The 21,436-nt window shown below is 43.0% G+C and overlaps 1 protein-coding gene across 1 annotated transcript; it reads right to left on the reverse strand.

The window, feature by feature from the left end:
* Positions 1–524: 524 nt before the first annotated feature.
* On the reverse strand, positions 525–19,676 carry bida (BH3 interacting domain death agonist). The gene is made up of 4 exons (XM_084334800.1): positions 19,539–19,676; positions 18,941–19,266; positions 11,130–11,263; positions 525–2,088 (listed from the first exon to the last, which is right to left on the reverse strand). Exons 2-4 carry the CDS (start codon positions 19,191–19,193, stop codon positions 1,861–1,863), a joined length of 615 nt encoding a protein of 204 aa, XP_084190926.1. The 5' UTR covers positions 19,194–19,266; positions 19,539–19,676; the 3' UTR covers positions 525–1,860.
* Positions 19,677–21,436: the final 1,760 nt, after the last annotated feature.

Raw genomic sequence — 21,436 nt, forward strand, 5'->3', positions numbered from 1 at the left:
TATGGTGTTTGGCTAGAGTGCTACAGAGCAGTATGGTGTTTGGATAGAGCGCTACAGAGCAGTATGGTGTTTGGCTAGAGCGCTACAGAGCAGTATGGTGTTTGGCTAGAGTGCTACAGAGCAGTATGGTGTTTGGTTAGAGTGCTGCAGAGCAGTATGGTGTTTGGCTAGAGTGCTACAGAGCAGTATGGTGTTTGGATAGAGTGCTACAGAGCAGTATGGTGTTTGGTTAGAGTGCTGCAGAGCAGTATGGTGTTTGGCTAGAGTGCTACAGAGCAGTATGGTGTTTGGATAGAGTGCTACAGAGCAGTATGGTGTTTGGCTAGAGTGCTACAGAGCAGTATGGTGTTTGGCTTTCTTTATTACCAGAAGTCACTCAGGAACTTGTCTGCTGTGGTTTGTTGATATAGGAAAGAACGTCAAGACTCCACTGACTATTCTGTTTCGTCCATTTTGTTTGTAATTTCAAAAGTGCAGTATGAGAATAAAATAAGTCCATTCTTCTGAGTCATTTTAATGCAATTCTTATCACACATAGGCTATACATCACATGTTGGCGTGGCAATTCAAAATTATGAAATTCAACTTTTTCAAAACTAGAATAATATTTGCATTACAAAACTAATTACAGAAAGGATGTCATTAAGAAAATATTCCTGTAAATAATTCAGTTGTCAACTGTATGCCAACAATACAGGATAAACTAATACATATTAAAAAAATATATTCAAGTTAAAAAAAAAAACACGGTATGCCTCTCAGATAACTCATCACAGTTATGTAATCAAACAATTAAACAAATAAAAATGCATGACCCTAAAATACTAGAAAGTGGCCCTCCCTTCCTGAGCAGCGAGCCTTTAAGACCAGCGGCAAGCGCCTCTGAGGAACACAAGACGCAACTCTCACAGTCGAATGGCAAGGAAGAACTAGAACCGGTTAAATAATGCATCACAACTTAGGTTGTTCTATGTTCATTTCCTTGTAATGGCCAAGGAAACTATAAAAGAAGGAAGGGTCATCTCATCACAGTGTAGCTTATGACCGCACATTGGCACCAAGTGTGGAAACTATCAGTTTGGAAGACATTGAGTTGAATGGATCAGCCGTCTCCACATTATGGTCATTTAAACAGGTTATTACCTTGGATGTCAAAATCATCTGCAATTTGTTGCATTGCTAAAGGAACATGCCAACTTTTTGGGAAATTAGCTTATTTGCCATCTACCCTGGAGTTAGACAAGCAGATACATACCCTTTTCTTCTCTGTGCATGCATTAGGCTTAGGGAACAGCCGCACCGTTAGCCTAGCTTAGCGTCATTCACTGGAAGTAGGTGTGCCAGTGTAGCCTAGTTCCCAACATCACGAATACACTCCAAATACAACTCATTTATTTCATTCATATTTAGCTGTCTGGAATTCATATTTAATTTACTCAAAATAATTAGAAATTTTCGTTTTCTAAGCAGATATATACTCTGAAATAGTTTTTGCCGAACCACTGCTGCCTGGGCGCAGTGGTTTCATCACCTCAAAAGCCCCTTTGTTTTTTGAAAAAAATTTAGTATATATCTGCTTAGAAAACGAAAATGTAATTTTTTTTTATTTATCCAGATGGTAAATACATTGTCTAACTCCAGGGTAGATGGCAAATAATCGAATTTCCCAAAAAGTTGGCGTGTTCCTTTAACTAGCTAATGTTTGATATTGGTTGGTGTATATTTCCTCAGATAGCTGCCATATTTTGCATTTTAATACAGGTTTCAAAAGAACTGGCACCAAGCAGAGCATAGAATGCTGGTACTCTTGACGGATGACCCTTCCTTCTTTTATAGTTTCCTTGGTAGTGGCAGTTCTGACTATGCCTTGCAACTGTCAACTGGAGTGGACGGTGCAGCAGGGTTGATGTACTGCAGCGCAGTGGTGAACAGGCTCCTCAGCAGCCTGGGGGCTCGCTCACACACCCCCTTCACCAGGCTGAGCGTGACGGCCACAATCACCCGTTCCTGGGGGAGTTGTTCCAGGCCGCGAGCCAGGCCCTGCTTCAGCACCCATTCCACCTCCAGGGTGAGGTGGTGCATCCAACGCTGGAAAAGAAGAAGAAGGAACAAAAGCAACGTTCTGAGCGTTTAAGAAATACATTAATACAGCGCTTCTCAAACTACGGGTCGTGACCCAAAGTGGGGTCGTGGGTAGGCAACAGTGCATGAACAAGTAAAAATAAATACCTGTTCTGGGCTGTTCTTGGCTAAATATGCCTCGTTTTATAAATGTGTATTGATAACATAGTGCTGTAATTAAATGTTCTAATAAATATGCACAATCAAGTTCAACGTGTGCTTTTATTTTGATATTCCTTAGTTCCACGTAGAAATTACACGATACATTATGTGGTCGCCAAAAAAATCCTAAATAAAATGGGGTCATGGTATAAATAAGTTTGAGAACCCCTGCATTAATAGATACAATAATAGAATAGTTCTCATAGGCCCTTTTCACATGCCATATATTATTCTTCTATAGCTAGCTATGGTTCACATTTACATTTAGTCAATGGGCCTCATTCAACAATACTCTTATTATTTTTCTTATATTCTTGCTTACCGGTCTGTTAAAGGCCAACCTCCAGGTTAAACCCTACTGATCAATTATGGGTAGTTTACATCATTGGTATATAATTTCATTATTTATTTTTTTCCATTTGACACCGGAAATGCCACTCTGAAAGAGTTAAAAAGGTCCACGCACGAATAACATGCACGCGCGAATCAAAAAAGCTTATCAAACGCCGACGTCACAACAGGACACCGGTGCATATTAATGAGCCGAATCTAATGTTGCTTTTCCACTAAAATAAAGTACTCAGTTTGTCTCCGTGTGGGGAGGCGGGGCTGCTGGTGATCAGCATGAGAGCTCCAGAAATGTCACGTGAAAAACTGCAGACCACTGATTGGTCAGAAGAGAGACGCGTCACTGTTTGGGGAGTCTGAACGAAAACAGAACGCCGCCATCTTTAATGTCTCGCGTAGGATGTCTTATGTATGTTTGCAGCAAGAAACAAGTGCAATAAAAAAGGATACAGTCACTGTGTATTCTGCCTCATTTATTGATGAAACAAAACCGACATCAACACAATTTGCCACCGAGCGGAGAGTTTAGTCTGACAAAAAGATCGCTGATTAGTTACGCTTGTTGTTGGGGTTAGGGACGTAACGTTAGTTAGCCTAATGCTAACGTTAGCAGATAGACACGAGAGGCTAGGTAACGTTAAAGCTTGTAGAATAGATTAGACACAATGAGGTAACGTTAGCGTTAGCATAATAGACACAACGAGAGTCTGGTTAATGTTGTTATTGATTGATTGAATGAAAACTGTGTTTTACTCTGGCTTGCCAAGCTCATCATAGCCCCTTTCGTGACTGATGCACCGAGTGAATCCACAGTCACTTGCTCCTTAATAGGAAACCAACCTAGATTTACCATGAAGGACTGGTTCTGGCCGAACCGTTCGTTATACAAGTATCACAGAGACATTTCAAATGTACTCACAGTTGCACGAGGGTTTCGGACAGAGATACGGGATGGTTTGAAAGCTCTGCGTTGCTAATAAACATTTTAAATATTTTTTATAAACTGCTCAAAACGGCATTATTTCCGGCGTTGGCTGCCTGGTGTGATCACAGCGCATGCGCATCATGCACCCAACGCCGGAAATAATGCTCTGCCTCCTTGCTACTGCCTGTGACTCCCAGAGCACAGGAGTAGGGTCACAGAGCCCCCTGGTGACCAATACCTGTTGTGACGACATTACACGCGCACGTTATGAACCATTGATTAAAATATGCACGTGCGTGGTGATTGTGTTGGGCAGACAAAATGTTTTGATAAAAACGCTAAAACTGGGTCAATTTCAATACTTTTTTTTCCAATTCTTCATGAAAGTCACTGTTGGCCTAGTCCACATTGTTTATTGAACAAAAATACAACGTGGAGGTTGACCTTTAAGAGAACAATAAGAAAAGCCACTGCCACATTCATCAAGCCGTTCTCAACGTCCAAATCTGTTCTTACCCAGGTCGGTTGCATCATGCATCCCACTCATTCTTAAACTCAAATGCATGTTCGCGCTCACTTCATTTGCATAGTCACGCCCGCATGCTCCTTATAAGGCAGGTGAGGTGTATGCAAAACAGCTTGAGAGTTTCTGGTATTGCATGCTGATCCATTCAACAGGAAGCGGTTTGCGAGTTGCGACTGATCTCAAAATGAGATTAGATTAAAATGTATTGTTATTATACAGCACAAGTACAATACACCATCCAACCAAGTTTCAATTTTCTTTAATAGTTGTCATACAGAAGTACAGAATACTTTTATACAAAATGCTTCTTACTGTTACGCTCCAGAGATTGTGCTAGACAAGATAAGTATGAAATAAAATAGTATAGCATGTAAAATAGAAGTAAAAATAGAGGTCAATAGTATAGCATGTAAAATAGAAGTAAAAATAGAGGTCACAGTGTTCAGTATAGACATATGTACAATGTTCGATGCAGAATAGAAGTAACTGAGTTACCATACAATATACTATGCAATGTACTAATATACAATACTATATAGTGCAAAGCAGAAATGGGATGAGGTACAATTTAGGTACAATCTACAGTCAGGTGTACGAGTTGTAGTGCAAATCCTTTACCAATAAATATAAAGTGTGTTTAGGTGATCTAAAGTGTGGAGAGTGGGTGCTGCAGTGTGTTTGTTTACACCATCCCGCCAGGACCTTGACCTCTTCCAGGTAGGCCCTCTCGTCGTTTGCAGAGATCAGGCCCACCACTACTGTGTCGTCAGCAAATTTGATGATTGTGTTGTTACTCCGCTGAGCCACACAGTCGTGTGTGTACAGGGAGTAGAGGAGGGGACTCTGAACACAGCCCTGGGTGTTGAGGGTGATGGATGAGGAGGTGCAGTTGCCTGCTCTCACCACCTGGGGTCTGCCCGTCAGGAAGTCCAAGACCCACTGGCAGAGGTCATAGTTCAAGCCCAGGTCCCTGAGCTTGGCTATGAGTTTGGAGGGGACTATGGTATTGAATGCCGAGCTGTAGTCGATGAATAGCATTCTCACATAGTTCCCCTTCCTCTTGTCCAGGTGTGATGCTGCTGTGTGCAGCACATGGGCTATGGCGTCCTCCGTGGACCTGTTAGGGCGGTATGCAAATTGCAGGGGGTCCAGGTTGATGGGGAGGGAGGAGCAGATGTAGCCCTTTACTAGCTTCTCAAAGCACTTCATGGCTATGGAGGTGAGAGCTACAGGGCGGTAGTCGTTGAGGCAAGCAGGCTTGGATTTTTTAGGTACAGGGATGATAGTGGACTTCTTCAGGCAGGTGGGGATTGTTTCATTATGTTCTGTCCGTGTCCCGACTGTACACAATGAAGGGTTAAAGCAGACTTGCTTACTTGTACTTTATTCACAGTTGTTATGGTTACAACATAAGCTTGGTTCCACCACAAGTGAACCCTCGGTGTCACCTCTAAAAGAGTCCTACGTGCAACAGCACTTAAATAGAACAATCCTATTGTTACAGGGATGACAGCCTGTTCTAAGGACAGGTTAAATATCGCTGCTGTCGGGACAAAACCTCATAACTCCAAAAACCCAACTTTTCAGCAGATGAAAAAAACTAACACAGATTTGAGGGTGAATAGAGTTAGGAGGTTTAGACAGATGATCGGTTTAATGCTTTCCCATTGTTTAAACTTTGTAAAACCCACACACACATATGGAGGATGATCTACGGAGTTGATTTATATAATAAAAAAAATATTAAAAAAATGGAGTTATGAGGTTGTCCCGACAGCAGCGATATGCCAGTTGGCCGGCACAGACTTTTAGGACGCGGCCGGGGATGCCGTCCGGTCCTGCTGCCTTCCTGATATTCACTTTTTTAAAGGTCCGCCTCACCTCATGCTCTGTTACCCTGAACACTGAGTCTCCATCAGCAGACCCCCCCCCCCCCCCCCCCCCCCACATTGCTGTGGCTTGTAGGCTGGTGTTGTTATTACCAGCCTCAAACCTCGCATAGAAGGTATTGAGATAATTTGCTAAGGAGATGTCACTGTTCAGTTTGAGGGAGGTGCCTTTGTAGTCTGTCATCGTTTTGAGGCCCTGCCACATAGCTCTGGAGTCAGCCTGTTCAAACTGAAGTTCAATTTTATCCCTGTAGCGCCGTTTTGCCTCTATTACTGTCCTCCTTACGTTGTATCGCGCCACCTTGTGGTCATTCATGTTGCCTGCCACCAGGCCAGCGTTGTATGCTGTGGTGCGCGCTTTCAGAGCTTCACGGACAGATTTGTCTACCCAGGGCTTTTGATTTGGGTAAACTTTAATTATGGTAGTGGGGATTGTTTCTTCCACCAAAGTACGAACAAAGTCCAGCACTGTCTCCGTGTAGTCATTAATGTTATCGGTGTCACGGAATACACTCCAGTCTGTGCACTCAAGCGCAGCCTGTAGCGTCTCCTCTGACTCCACATCCCATTTCTGCACCTCTCGCGAGACTACCGGAGTGCTCTTGATTCTTTGTTTATATTTTGGTGAAAGAAAGATGGCCGCATGATCAGACTTCCCGAAGCCAGAGAGGATAAATGCATTTAATGCTCCAGAAATAAATACATATAAATAAACGGTTTAGTGAGGCAGCCTTAGCGCACGTCCAAGCGCACACACACACACGACACACATTTTAATACTTTATTTGGTTCCACAAATTATATTACATAAACAGGGAATCAAATATATCGGGGTGGGATCGATTGCCAGAGGTATGCCAGACGTGCGTTTCGTTGCATCGCGGAGAATATTCCATTATTGGAAAAACGCTGATCAGAATTGACACCAGTCTGCCCCACTTCTCTGCGCCTCCGGGAGTAACAGCAAAGTTAGGTCTTACCTGGAGCAGTTTTGTGTTCAGTGTCCCCCTGTACGCTTTATCATGTCTCTGGAAAGTAATCCACTCGCAATCAGACATTGGTTGCACACACACACGTCTCACGACTCACACAGTGCATGTGTGTGTGCGACCAATGTCAGATTGCGAGTGGATTACTTTCCAGAGACATGATAGAGCAACAAAGTGATAGTACAACAAGTCAGCAGGAAGGGTACAACTCTGGCAGCTAAGGTCATATTGTTCACCAAACAGAGTTGAACTTGGTGCATAGTAGTATAGACATAATAGTAGGTAGTAATATAGGCACAGTAGATTACTTAGTAGAAAAATGCATAATAGTTAAAGACAGTTTGAAGGTTAGTATTTATTTTCTTTATTTCCAATATTGATTGAAGAATTCAATCAATAATCACACAATGGCTGCTGTGGAAGGTTCTTAATATTCAGGATGTTTGTTATCATTTTCAAATCCTTGCTGTGGTAACTACCCACCGCTATTCTTTTTTTTGTTGTCTTTTTCCTCCTTTTTCCGATTTTCTCCCATCCCAATGTTAGTCGTTATGCCAATTCCCACTCCCCTTCCTGGTCGTTGCGCACTCTACCCCCTACCGTCTGTCTGGGAGGGCGGAGACTATCACATGCTTCCTCCGACACATGCGTAGCCAGCCCACAGCTTCTTTTCACTTGGCAGCGCGGACTCTCACCGGGAGAGTGTAACGTGTAGAAGGTCACACTACCTCTCCCAGATCCTTCCCTTGCTGTGCAGGCGCCCCAACCGAACTGTAGGAGTCGCTGTTTACAACGACCAGGACCCACCCATGCCGGCTTCCCACCCGCTAACACTGCCAATTGTGTTAGTGTGGACGGTCGGCCAAGCTGGAGGCACCACAGCCGGATTCGATCCCACTGGCTCTGTGGTGGTAGACAGACGCTTAGTCCGCTGCGCTACCCGGCCGCACTACCCACCGCTATTCTATTGTTTAGATGAAGGTAAGCTTTCATAAACATTAACAGTAGAGCCTCACAGAACAGCCAAAAGGAAAAGCCAGTAGCCAGCCTCAGACTTAAAATCCCCGATTTGTGGGGATACGGTACCCTTTCTACCTTTCTGTCACGTCTTTGTTTGTCATTGTAAACATTGAGGTCTGTCACATCTTTGTTTGTCATTGTAAACATTGAGGTCTGTCACGTCTTTGTTTGTCATTGTAAACATTGAGGTCGGTCACGTATTTGTTTGTCAATTGTCATTGTAAACATTGAGGTCTGTCAGGTCTTTGTTTGTCATTGTAAACATTGAGGTATGTCACGTCTATGTCATTGTAAACATTGATGTCTGTCACATCTTTGTTTGTCATTGTAAACATTGAGGTCTGTCAGGTCTTTGTTTGTCATTGTAAACATTGAGGTCTGTCACGTCTGTCATTTTATACAACGGCATGCAAATTTCTCGATTCTGATTGGCTGAAACAGTCATTTTACACGTGTTTATTCTTCACAATTCCACGCTTCTGGTCCTAGGACCCGCCCACAACCGAATCACATCACATCACTCCGCCGGATCACAAGATGGCGGACAATAATCTTTAACAAATGGATATTGATAGCGTCAAAACGACTAAATATCAAGCGATTCTGTCACGGCGAATGTCTTAGTCTCTTACACAATGTTGGATTGTGTAATCTATGGGTCATGAATCATTGTGTAACAAAAGAAAAATCGCGGATTGATTGATTGATTTGAATTTCTTTTTCCTTCCCTCTGACTGCAGCGCTGAGCGCTCACTCTCAACACTGTCCGACGCTGGCTCTAGTCTCCACCCACCCCCACACACACACACACACACACACACACACTCCTGTCTGCAACAGCGGGGGAAAGTCAGACTGAGAGGAGCAGCTGAGTGCTGCGCTGTTTTAAGTGAGCATGGTCTATTGAATTGATTGATTGGTTGATTGCTAATTTTATTACTGTACGCCTGGTTTCCAACTGGTTAAGTTTAGGCTAAAAAAATAAATAAAAAAATAGGGCGAAGAAAACTTTTTTTTCCTATAGGGCAAAGAAAACTTTTTAATTTGTTTTACCTACTTTCTATAGAAGCATCTAAGAATGAAGTTCTATAGAAAGTAGGTCTGCATCCCCTTAACAATTGTGTGTATTGAGCCATACTGTATTGTACCCATTCTGCATCTGGTAATACAATTTTCAATAAATCAATCAATCATTCCAATAACCACTAACTTCATAATTAAAAACTAAAGAAAAGTTGGATGTGTTAGTTGGTTGGATGTCTTAGTTGAAAGGCAGTTGGATGTGTTAGTTGGTTCGATGTCTTAGTTGAAAGGCAGTTGGATGTGTTAGTTGGTTGGATGCCTTAGTTGAAAGGCAGTTGGATGCAATAACACACAGTTGGATGTGTTAGTTGGTTGGATGCACTTCAAGCTGCTTCCACATGGAGGCAACTTCTCTCAACCATTCCAATAACACACAGTTGGATGTGTTAGTTGGTTGGATGCACTTCAAGCTGCTTCCACATGGAGGCAACTTGTCTTTTTTGTAGTTGTGGGAACTACTTTTTCTGGCGGATGGTTTTTTCAATAAATCTTCGATTAATGTGTGTTTATTGTATAGCAATAAGGTTGGATGAATGTGGCAGTTGTATAAAAGCATTACACCACTTGCAGTCGTGATTTGTGAACAATAAACCATGCCTAGGGGGGTCTAACGACCACCCCTAGGCATGGTTTATTGTTCACAAACCACTCCTGCGCATGATGTAATGCTTAAGTAAACATTGAGGTCTGTCACGTCTATTGGGGTGTACAATGATGTCCAGTACAATGTAAACTTCACATTCGTTGGCTAGAATAGATACAGCTGAGCACCGGAGAAATATGAAAATTAATTTGATTTAAAGCTATTTAAATTTGTCTTTTCGCCTAGCAGCCAGTTATACCTACCATACTTACTTACTTACGCCTTTTACCCCGTTTGGGGCATAGGCCATCAACAATGGTTCTGGAACGGCATCCCGATCCTGAGCCAACCTCTCAAGCTGGCCCCAGGTGTGTCCCATCTTCTTGGCATCATCTTCCAAGTATCTGCGCCAGGTGTTCCGTTTGTAGGGGCATAGCACCGGATAATGTTCATGTTTATTTTTGCCTTCATAGTTCTAAAAGGAAGCTGCAATGATCCTAGGACCATGTGCCTCCCATCCAATAAGTGCTCTCTGGGCAGCCTTGGACAGCATCAAGGCCACTCCCTGGGTATGGTGTGCATCGTCCTCTTCATGGCCTGAGTACAGTGTCATCTCGCCCGTGGCGAGCCTCTTCTGGCCGGATCCGATCCACCTTGATTCACTGATTCCGAGTATGGCAAGATTGTAATTCCTCATCTCGGCAGCCACCTGCGCAGTCTTTCCGGCTTCATACATGGTCCTTACATTACATGTTCCGATGGTGGTAATGGCCCTGCTTGAGAGAATGGTGGTCGGCAGGGTAGCTTCCGGATGATTCCGGCTTTCACCACACTGAGTCATACTTCCTACTTGAGGTCCATCCTCTCTCAGGGCCGGTTTTTCTTTGTTGACGTTTTTGTAGCAATGGGGTTTTTACAGGATGGGGTCGCTGGCCCCAAGCCCAACCTTCCACCATTTCTGGCTTCTGGTGTTTTGGAGTTGGTTTGTTAGTCCCCTCCCCTGACCTATTGTCTTCCAGGTAATGGATTGCAGCCTCATACCACGTGAGGCCAGACAGGTTTCGGGTTGTGTACAAGCTGTCTCGGCACGTCAAGCCCAACCAACTCCCGCTACTGTGTAACGAAAGCTGCGACCAAACGAGCATTTTCATCCCAGCAGCACAAGACGGTATACCTACCATAATCACTGATAATTCTCCACTTGATATGTTGTGTATTTGACTTCTGTCTCCTAGAAGGCATAATCTTGGAAATATTGGTAATTTCCTTCCCACCCAGTTGTCCAGATATTCCAGAATTGTTCCCCAAAAGGGTTGAATAATTGGGCGTTCCCAAATGCAATGTAATAAAGTGCCTGTTTCTTTCTGACATTTACAACACAAATTGTTCTTTATTAAACCCATTCTATTTAGTCTTTTTGTTTTTGAGCTCCAGTAAATCAGAGATGATGGCTTTAATGCCAAGCGTGCTCAGTCATACTCACGCGCAATGGGGAGTCCTGCAGTCTGGCGGCCAGGTTCTCTGCAGCTCGAGCGATGATGTCACATTCCAGCTGGTCTGCGATCTCAATTAACCCCACCGCCACACCCCTCAGGGCCGCCGCCTCTGCCGGGTTCACTGCGACAGACACATTATGTACAATCATGACGTGTTCCACCACACAGTGTTGTATGTGTATTATATGTCTATTATATAATGCAGTGTTTCCCCTAGGATTTTTTTCAGGGGGGGGGGGTGGTAGGCCCCCCCGAAACTACTACAGTTGTCGCGGGGCGAGCGTGTCACAGATACGTGGTGTCGACAGTGTCGTCATAAGACGCGTGCGCAGTAAGGCGGTTGTTAGTATCGGTGCATTTCTCTACACTGAGCTGAAAGGAAACTAAACAAAACTTGTTCTTAAGCCCTAGCCCATACCTAAGTAAATGGAAGATTGCTCCACTTCTTCAAGGTCCATTTACATGTTCCTGGTATCTAGGGACATCTATGGACCTCAGGGAATGTATTTCCCCTGATAAAAAATTCAGCACCTTCGTGATATCAAGTGTACAAAAGATCTAAGCAAATGAATAAAGGGCAGGGTAGATACAGTACTGAATTTTGCAATAACATTCAGGTTTGTTCGACCCGTGAGACATAATCATGAAAAATAAGTGAAATATTATTTCACCTCAGACGGCTCCAAGTTTGACAGGGGCTGCCGTGAGCTGGGTAGTGTAGTTTTATGAAATCCGAAAGCCCATTGAAAGCCCTGGGTCTCTTCTTTCATAGGACTACACACACTTATGACAGCTTCCTTTATTTCCGTCTAATTCATCCGGTTTCCACCGGGATGTGCCGAGACATTTATGAACTCATATTTCGCTAATAACACTTAAAATCATTGGTAAACTAAACAAACGTAGTGCTGAAAATATACACTTTGACTGCTGTTTTGACAGGGTTAGGGTCTTTACTCTTGGCTACATTTGAAGGAAAAAAAAAACACTACATTAATTAACACTTTGGTCGCCAGGCTTATATTCTTAATATACCATCCTCCGCCAGCTCTATTTGTCTATGGAGAAGTTCCCCTTCTTTGCAGGGCTATAACTTTTTAAATTGTATTGCTAAATTGACATTACTATGGCCCATTCAACATCAAGTATCTATTGTTCAGGGTGTAGCAACGTTATACTTTTTCATTCACATATTCATACTAAAATACGGTCTAAAGTATAAGTATGTTTTTATCGTTTTCTGCAGCTTTCTCCAGAACGTGATTTATAGACCTAAATGCATTATATTGATGATCAAATACAGTTTGATAGCAATCTGTGCGAGAAAAAAAATTTCAAATGGACGTGCTTCTAGAAGTTACTACTGATCATCTGATGTTGACCGGATGGGGGGGGGGGGGTTGTTTATAATTCCGTGGCCAACGTTAGATGATTCATCTAGTGTGGGTGATATGATCATCAGAGCAGTTTATATCGAACACGTTAAAAAAAACGCTGAATCTTACAGTAGCTTCCTCATAGTGTTGGGCGATGAGCGTGGAGCAGAAATATTCCTATTATGGGATGTTGAAATATGCGATCCATTTCCAGGTTGTATAATAGTATATACGTCCAAATCATGTTGTTTATCGAGTTATTGGTAACGGATTGCTATCCGTTGTGTCTAGCTCGAGTCCTGGGACTATTAGCGAGTGATCGGACCGAATTGAAATGAGCACCAGCTTCCATTTCCTGTTTCCGCTCTGGGCGATCCGCCGATCGGCCACCAGATGGCGCTCTTGAACCGTTGGAGAGTTGAGAGGGGATCAACAGTAGATCTCAAGTCTCCGGGGGAGAAATATGATTTCGATCACAGATTTTTGAAATATTGATATCAAAGACGTGGTACAGCGTCTTTGGCAGAATGAGCATGGCGGGGAATGACGTGGTACGGCGTTTTTGGCGACCATAGTGTTAATACGGGGTTAACAGATTATTGTCCTAAAAAATTTAATTTACCAGCTTGACAGGGGAATAGGTGTCTATTCTGAGGAATGTGCAAAATCACAGTTTTCCCACATTTACCATAACAATATATTAGGGGTGTAATGGTACACAAAAACCACGGTTCGGTATGTACCTCGGTTTTTGTTTCGGTACAGTGGGGGAAAGTTTGGCTTTCCATGTTCCACTCAGGGGTGATGTAGTGTGCAGTTACTGTTAAGTAGGGCTGTCAACTAATATTCTATATTCAAATTAATAATTGACTTGTAAAAAATATATATTATATATTAAATAATTTTCTATCATTTTTATAATTATATTAGATTGTGGAAAAAAACTGCCCCCGGTGGGTGTAGGCCTGAATGCGCTGCATGACTGATAGGAGACACTTTCACTTTCAATGAGCTGAAGAACGTGTAGTTCATATTTCATGAACAACAACCGGTCGCGAAGACAGTGATTTTGCACTCTGAGCAATCTCAAGCCCTGGTTGTAAATACTTCGGATTTGCTATGTAAACTACACTTTATTGTAAAACGTTATTGAATAGAGGTCACCGAACCGTGACTTGAAAACCGAGAAAGCATCATGCAGGTTGTCATGGGGCTATGATCCCATGCCCTATAGGGGGTATAAAACAGGAGGGAAGACTGTCAAGTTTTAAACTGTGGATACCAAACAGAGAAGGTAAAGACAACAGTAATCCAGAACTATTTTATTGCACTGTAAAATATATATTTTTTTTTCTGCACTATTTTACTCTGTCTATTTTATCTTACTCTTTTTATTATTGTCTATTTAAAACTGAATCAATCAAACCATAAACAAGGTGGCCTGTTGGGATGTTAGATCCTAATGTGAAAAACTGTGATTTTATATGTCTGCACTTTATGTGCTAATTTTATGCCTGTCTTTTTTCTGCACTTTGAGCTGCAGTTTCTTTATGAAAGGTGCTATACAAATAAAGTTGATTATTATTATTATAAGTAGGATGTACATTGGCCATACACACACCACTCTTCTATGTATAATAACATCTTGCTGGCATATCATTGTGGATTGTGTATGGTTAATGGGTTATCCGAGTTGTAATGGTTGCCTGACATTCTTAATTGATTTAGCCCTGGTCCCCACATGTGGTCAAACTGGTCAAGTGGTCATGCTAGCCAAACATTTAGCTTAGGCCTTTAGCATTGTTTGTATCTTACATGTATACTGGGCAAACCCATGCACAGAAGACAAACGCATTCTGTTGAATAATATGTTGTGTTTATTTAAATTGTTTAGCAAATACCCTGTTTTGTCTCTGTGCTCACACATGGTTCCTTGTAGAATCTCTGGCTGCCCAACCAGAACTGGGAGAGGCCAAGAGGCTTCCCACGATCATGACAACAAGATAAAAAACTATTATTGTGCCGCGTGTTCCGTCTCAAACAGTAGTTTCAGTTTGTGTTGAGAGTAGGGATGCACCGATATGAAAATTTGCCACCGATACCGATTGTTCAACTAACACAATCGGCCGATACCAATATTTGTGGCAAATATTTTTTTTTTACTATTTTTTTGTGATATTTTTTTTTTGTAATATATATATATATATTTTTTTATGAAACTACTGTATATTTGTGTTACAAATTGTGCTCACCGATATGAACATCGGCCTCTTTACTTACTTAAAAAAAGGAAACATCAAGAAATAGCACTATCTCTCTCCCAGTATGTTCTGCAGGGCTGCAGCTAGATACTAGTTCTCCCAGTATGACGTAATTGGCAGAATCGACTGTCAATCAAAATTTCATTGGTTGAGAGCTATGGTTGAGACAATAGGCTTGTTCAAGATGGATTTCGGTTTGCCTCGACTAGTAGACGAGAGTAGCCGAGTGAAGCCGGGGGAGGAGTTAAGAGGGCGGACACTGCCGATTTCACGCGAGCCTCTCGCCTAGTCTCGCGCGGCAGATACGCTTTTACGTCACCACACACACACATTGCACACCTGTCCAGCTCATTATAATGCGATGGCCGTGTGCAAAATTAGATCAGATTCAAATGTACAGCACACCATATACTGCTACAGTGGAATATACTATTCATATACCATAATTAATGTATACCATCTTGTTGCGCGCTCCTGGCCGCACGCACACACAACACACTGCTGAATAATTCTGTTTTGCATCAATATATATATATGTATACTGTGTATATTGAGGCAAAACAGAATTATATATACAGTATTGAGGCAAAACAGACGACGCATGTGTGTATGTGTGTGTGTGTGTGTGTGTGTGTGTGTGTGTGTGTGTCTGACAGCTTGAAGTTTATCATGATGATATGATGATAACGCATAACATAATAAAGTTTTCAATCAATCAAACGTCTCATAACTCCCTGGCTGTCACATGGCTGGTGACTGACAACTTTTCTGAGCCAATAGGCGCTTTGCGCGACCGTAGCAAGTCGCTTCCCAGCCGGGAGCAGCCGGCTGAGAGGTACTGTGGAGCCTCGCTCTGAAGGCTGCGCGCGGCTCGCTCCCGCGGGAGTTCCGCGCCTCGCCTCGTCAAATTTTCAGAGCAAATCGGACAACATTCTAACCGTCATGCAACGCGCTTGGCGAGGCAGTAGTAAAACCTGCGCAGATCTGCGTCCGCCTATCCCATCTTGAACAAGCCTAATAGTATCCAGCTGCAGCCCAGCCGGTAACTATTGTCTCAACCATAGCTCTCAACCAATGAAATTTTTATTGACAGTCGATTCTGCCAATTACGTCACACACCGCTTGCACCCGCCTCTGCTGTTACCACCAATCGACAAGCGCGTATACATTTTTTACTTCCGCTTTTGTCCGCCATTGATTTTGACGAGAGCTTTTCTACAACAACAACAACGGCGCGGCCGACGTTTAGCTTTTAGCTCCGCAGGATGACTTAAACGAGGCATAATGATTTTACTGCAACAAATGTTATAATAAAACAAAGCCTTTCTATACATGCGTCTGATTGAAAACTTTATTAACAGATTGCAGAATGGGTAAAACTCAGGGCTCTATGAGCAACGGAAGGAACTGAGCTAGTATGAACGCTTGCTACGTTCGGGTAAATAATATGCTGATGTTATTGAACGTGTAACACTAACTATATAACGGTAATGCCACAAAACGAATGCCTTGTTAATCATAAGTAGTAACTTTGATGCAGTAGCTTGTGTGTGTGTGTGTGTGGGGGGGGGACTGGGGACGGTGTTGTGCAGGTCGCGAGTGAACTTTTTTTTGTCTTTTGACGCTACACAAATTGATGGATATTTATCGGCTACTGCCATCGGCACATTTGAGCTTATCGGCCGATAGGCCGATTGCAGTCAACAAGGCACTTATCGGCCGATACCCGACCGATACATCGGTGCACCCCTGATTGAGAGGGAGGAGGGAGCCACGGCGCGTTTCTCCAGTTATTTAGAAATGTCTTTGCTAACTTGTAGAAGGCAGCCTTTGGTCGAGAAGAAAGGTAAAACAAATTCAGTCGTCCTCATATGATGTTCTCAAATCAATGAGTAATCGTGTTTAATTATTGTGATTTCATTATCAATCTAAAATAATCGTGATTATGATTGTTGCCATAATTGAGCAGCCCTACTCCAGTATTCACCCTCACATTAATGTGAAAATAGCCTAATAAGGCCATCCAAGTGATTAAAAGTGAAAGTAGGAAGTGAATGTTGACATGAAGACTTTATCAAACAGATTTCCTGCAAATCTCTTGGATGTAGTGTTTTTCAGTGAATTAGTTTATTTGTCTTTTCTAAATAATAATAATAATAATAATTGACCTACCAGTATTGAAATTTAATCAATCGCCGAGCCCTATACTAGTATAATTATCAAGATGCATACACATGCTAGATGCCCTGTGAGAGAACACACCATTGTGCTTGTATCTCCACAGTACAATAGACTGCAACTGTGTTCATGTTGTGCATCATCGCCTATCTATTTGGATCAATGTACAATGTACAGTAAATGTCCTAACCCAATAATACACGACCCAGACACTCTTCTTGGGACCAAGTAAGGTTTCGTCGATAATCCAATGTACAGTTACACCCCCCCACCCAACCACCTCCAATGTACAGTTCCCCCCCACCCCACCTACCCAACCCCCCCCCCCCCCCACCTCCTCCAATGTACAGTTTATTCGTCAAATGTATATACTCTCTTTTTTAGACTGTTTTTGTATCACAAACAGTACTGTATTTGTAAATATGGTATGTCATAAATGTATAGATGTAGCAGTACTGTCTAATATCTATCTGTATGTCATGATGTATGTCATATATGTTATGATGAATGGAAAATGGGGGACCCTGATGTAAACAAGACGAAAGTCTTTCTCTGGTCTGCAACCCCTTAACAATTGTGTGTATGCTGTACTGTACCCATTCTGCAATCTGTTAATACAACTTTCAATCAATCAATCAATCAATCAAACTTGTGACACTAGACAGTAAAGTCAGGTAAAGATACTGTATGAGGCCTCGTGTTTATGATCTTGAACATTGAGGCCTCAGATGGAACAGTGTAGTTCTCAGTTACAGTGGGTGACAATATTGTCACAAGGAAAGATGAAATTACCTACCTGGGTTCCATCCTAGAGGCTAATCTCTCCTGTGACAAAATGGCATCCAATGTAATAAAAAAAGTCAACCAACGAACTCGGTTCTTGTACCGGATCTCCTCTCTGGTAAACAAGAATACCCTGAAGACTCTGGCAGGAGCACTCATTCAGGGGTACTACGACTATGCTTGCACCTCATGGTACCAAAGCACCTCAAAGGCGCTAAAAACAAAATTACAAACATCTCAAAACAAACTGGTCAGACTACTGCTTGACCTTACTCCTAGAACCCACCTCACCCCTGCCCACTTTGACAACCTAGGATGGCTTAGAGTAGATGACAGAGTACAGCAACTTGCAATGGGCCTGGTCTACAAGATACACTACACGACCAAGGTACCCATGTACATGGCAAAATACTTCCCAAAGGTCAGTGAATACCACGATCACAACACCAGAGGGAGCTCCACAAATCATGTTAAACCCAGATTCGGCTCAAATAAGGGACTAAACACGTTTCGCAATTATGCCACATCAATGTGGAACGCCCTACCCAAAGCTGTAAAGGAATGTGGATCACTACCCACTTTCAAAACCTCTCTCAAGAGACACCTACGGGAGACTGCAATTCAACACTGGCCCCTGTAAATATCCTAACCCAACCCCCTCCAATGTACAGTCATTTACCTAGTATGGTTTTGTCAATAGTCCAATGTACAATTTTGTTTGTTTGTACAGAGTCTCCCCCCCCTCAATGTACAGTTTTGCTTGTTTATACAGTGTGCCCCCCCCCCCCCCCAACCACCTCCAATGTAAATTACCCAGTATGGTTGTCAATATCCCAGTGTACCCAACCCCCCCCACCCAACCTCCTCCAATGTACAGTTTCTACGTCAAATGTATATACTCCCTTTTCTTGACTCCTTCTGTATCACAAACAGTACTGTATTTGCAAATCTGGTATGTCATAAATGTATAGATGTAGCAGTACTGACTATCTGTATGTCATGTATGTCATATATGTCCTGATGAATTGAAAATGGGGGACCCTGGTGGAAACAAGACGAAAGTCTTTCTCTGGTCTGCATCCCCTTAACAATTGTGTGTATTGAGCTGTACTGTATTGTACCCATTCTGCAATCTGTTAATAAAGTTTTCAATCAATCAATCAATCAGTTAAAAAAGGTAAACAAAGTAAACCGACTCACTGGGCAGCTCCAGTTGAGGCCGCGTGTCTCGGAGTGCCTCGCTGATGTTGCTGCAGAAGTGCCCGTCGGTTTGAAGCTCTCCGTCCTCATAGTCATAGTGGGTGTCGCTCGGGTCCCCGGGGTGCTTCAGGTCCCAGTCCAGGGAGTCCAGTTCCTGCTGCAGGTCTGAACTCCCGCAGCCCGTTTGCTGGAGGAAGGTGAGGATGACCAGGGGAGTGTTGGCGCCACCGGCGACATCCCCGAGGAACGGCATCCCTCCTCAGCTCTGTCGCTCCTCCAGAGTTGTTCTGAACTTGGCGAGAACAAGATGCCACCACACATTCAAACTAGAAGAGACAGACACCCGGTGTGTTAAAGAGAGACAATACACTTACAGTACGATGATCGGCACTCACAAATGAAACATTGATCCAATTATGGTACCGCCAAGTAAAGTGTGCCAAACACAAAGATATGCTAACATTAGCCGGCTAGCGATTGCACGAGCAAACATTCGAGTTGGGGGAATTCTTAGCCAACGTTATATTATATTTATATTAGCGAGCTAGTTAACATGAGCTATTACGTTACAAAATCGGCAACATATCATGTCACTCACCCTTAAATTCCCCCCCTTCAGCTCACAAGTTTGACAACCCAAAATAGTATTGATGAAAAGAAATACCGCTAGTCAACCAGCAACTATGGTTCATCATCATCATAACCTGAGCTCAACGCAAACACTACTACTGCTGCAGTGCACACACACTCACACAGTGCATGCTGCTGCAGACAAGACTGGGTACGTCATGGATACGTCATGGGGTGGGAGGGACATCTTTGGTTTGCGTGAGGCTTTGGCGTTTGATTGATTGAACATTTTATTAACAGATTGCAGAATGGGTACAAATACAGTACAGCTCAATACACACAATTGTTAAGGGGATGCAGACCAGAGAAAGACGTTCGTCTTGTTTACATCAGGGTCCCCCATTTTCAATTCATCATAAATATGACACATGACATAGACAGTATAGACATTTATGACATATCAGATCTACAAATACAGTACTGTTTGTGATACAAAAATAGTCTAGAAAAGAGAGTATATACATTTGAGGGGGAAGAAACTGTACATTGGAGGAGGTTGGGTAGGTGGGGTGGGGGGGGGGTTGGGTAGGTGGGGGGAAACTGTACATTGGAGGGGTTGGGTTAGGACATTTACAGGGGCCAGTTTCGAATTGCAGTCTCCCGTAGGTGCTCTTTGAGAGTGGTTTTGAAAGTGGGTAGTGATTCACATTCCTTTACAGCTGTGGGTAGGGCGTTCCACATTGATGTGGCATAATTGCAAAATGTGTTTAGTCCCTTGTTTGAGCCGAATCTGGGTTTAACATGATTAGTGGAGCTCCCTCTGGTGTTGTGGTCGTGGTATTCACTGACCTTTGGGAAGTATTTTGACATGTACATGGGTACCTTAGTGGTGTAGTGTATCTTGTAGACCAGGCCCATTGCAAGTTGCTGTACTCTGTCGTCTACTCTAAGCCATCCTAGGTAGTGAATGAATGAATGAATGAAAACTTTATTTAACAGATTGCAGAATGGGTACAATACAGTACGGCTCAATACATACAATTGTTAAGGGGATGCAGACCTGAGAAAGACGTTTGTCTTGTTTCCATCAGGGTCCCCCATTTTCAATTCATATAGACATTTATGACATACACAACATACATGACATTTATGGCATAGGGACATATAGGTATTTAGTACTGATACATTTGTGACATAGGCGGTATTCAAATATACAGTACTGTTACCCCTAGATCCTGACAGAGTATATACATATGATGGGGAGGGGACTGTACATTAGGAGGGGGTGGGTGGGTGGGAGGGAAATATACATACGGCGGGGAGGGAATATATACATGCGGTGGGGAGGAGACTGTCTATTAGGAGGTGGTGGGGGTTTTGGGCATTTACGGTGGCCAGTTTCGAATTGCAGCCTCCCGTAGGTGCTCTTTAAGGGCGGTTTTGAATGTGGGCAGGGATTCACATTCCTTTACAGCTTTGGGTAGGGCGTTCCACATTGTTGTGGCATAATTGCGAAACGTGTTTAGTCCCTTGTTTGAGCCGAATCTGGGTTTAACATGATTTGTTGAGCTTCCTCTGGTGTAGTGGTTGTGGTATTCACTGACCTTTGGGAAGTATTTTGACATGTACATGGGCACCCCGGTCGTATAGTGTATCTTGTAGACCAGGCCCATTGCAAGTTGCTGTACTCTGTCGTCTACTCTAAGCCATCCTAGGTTGGCAAAGTGGGCAGGGGTGAGGTGGGTTCTGGGGTTCAGGTCAAGTAGTAGTCTGACCAGTTTGTTTTGTGATGTTTGTAATTTTGTTTTAAGCGCCTTTGAGGTGCTTTGGTACCATGAGGTGCACGCATAGTCATAGTACCCTTGAATGAGTGCTCCTGCCAGAGTCTTCAGGGTATTCTTGTTTACCAGAGAGGAGATCCGGTAC

Source organism: Notolepis coatsorum (genome assembly GCF_963971535.1).
Source record: "Notolepis coatsorum genome assembly, chromosome: 18".
Lineage (NCBI taxonomy): Eukaryota > Metazoa > Chordata > Actinopteri > Aulopiformes > Paralepididae > Notolepis > Notolepis coatsorum.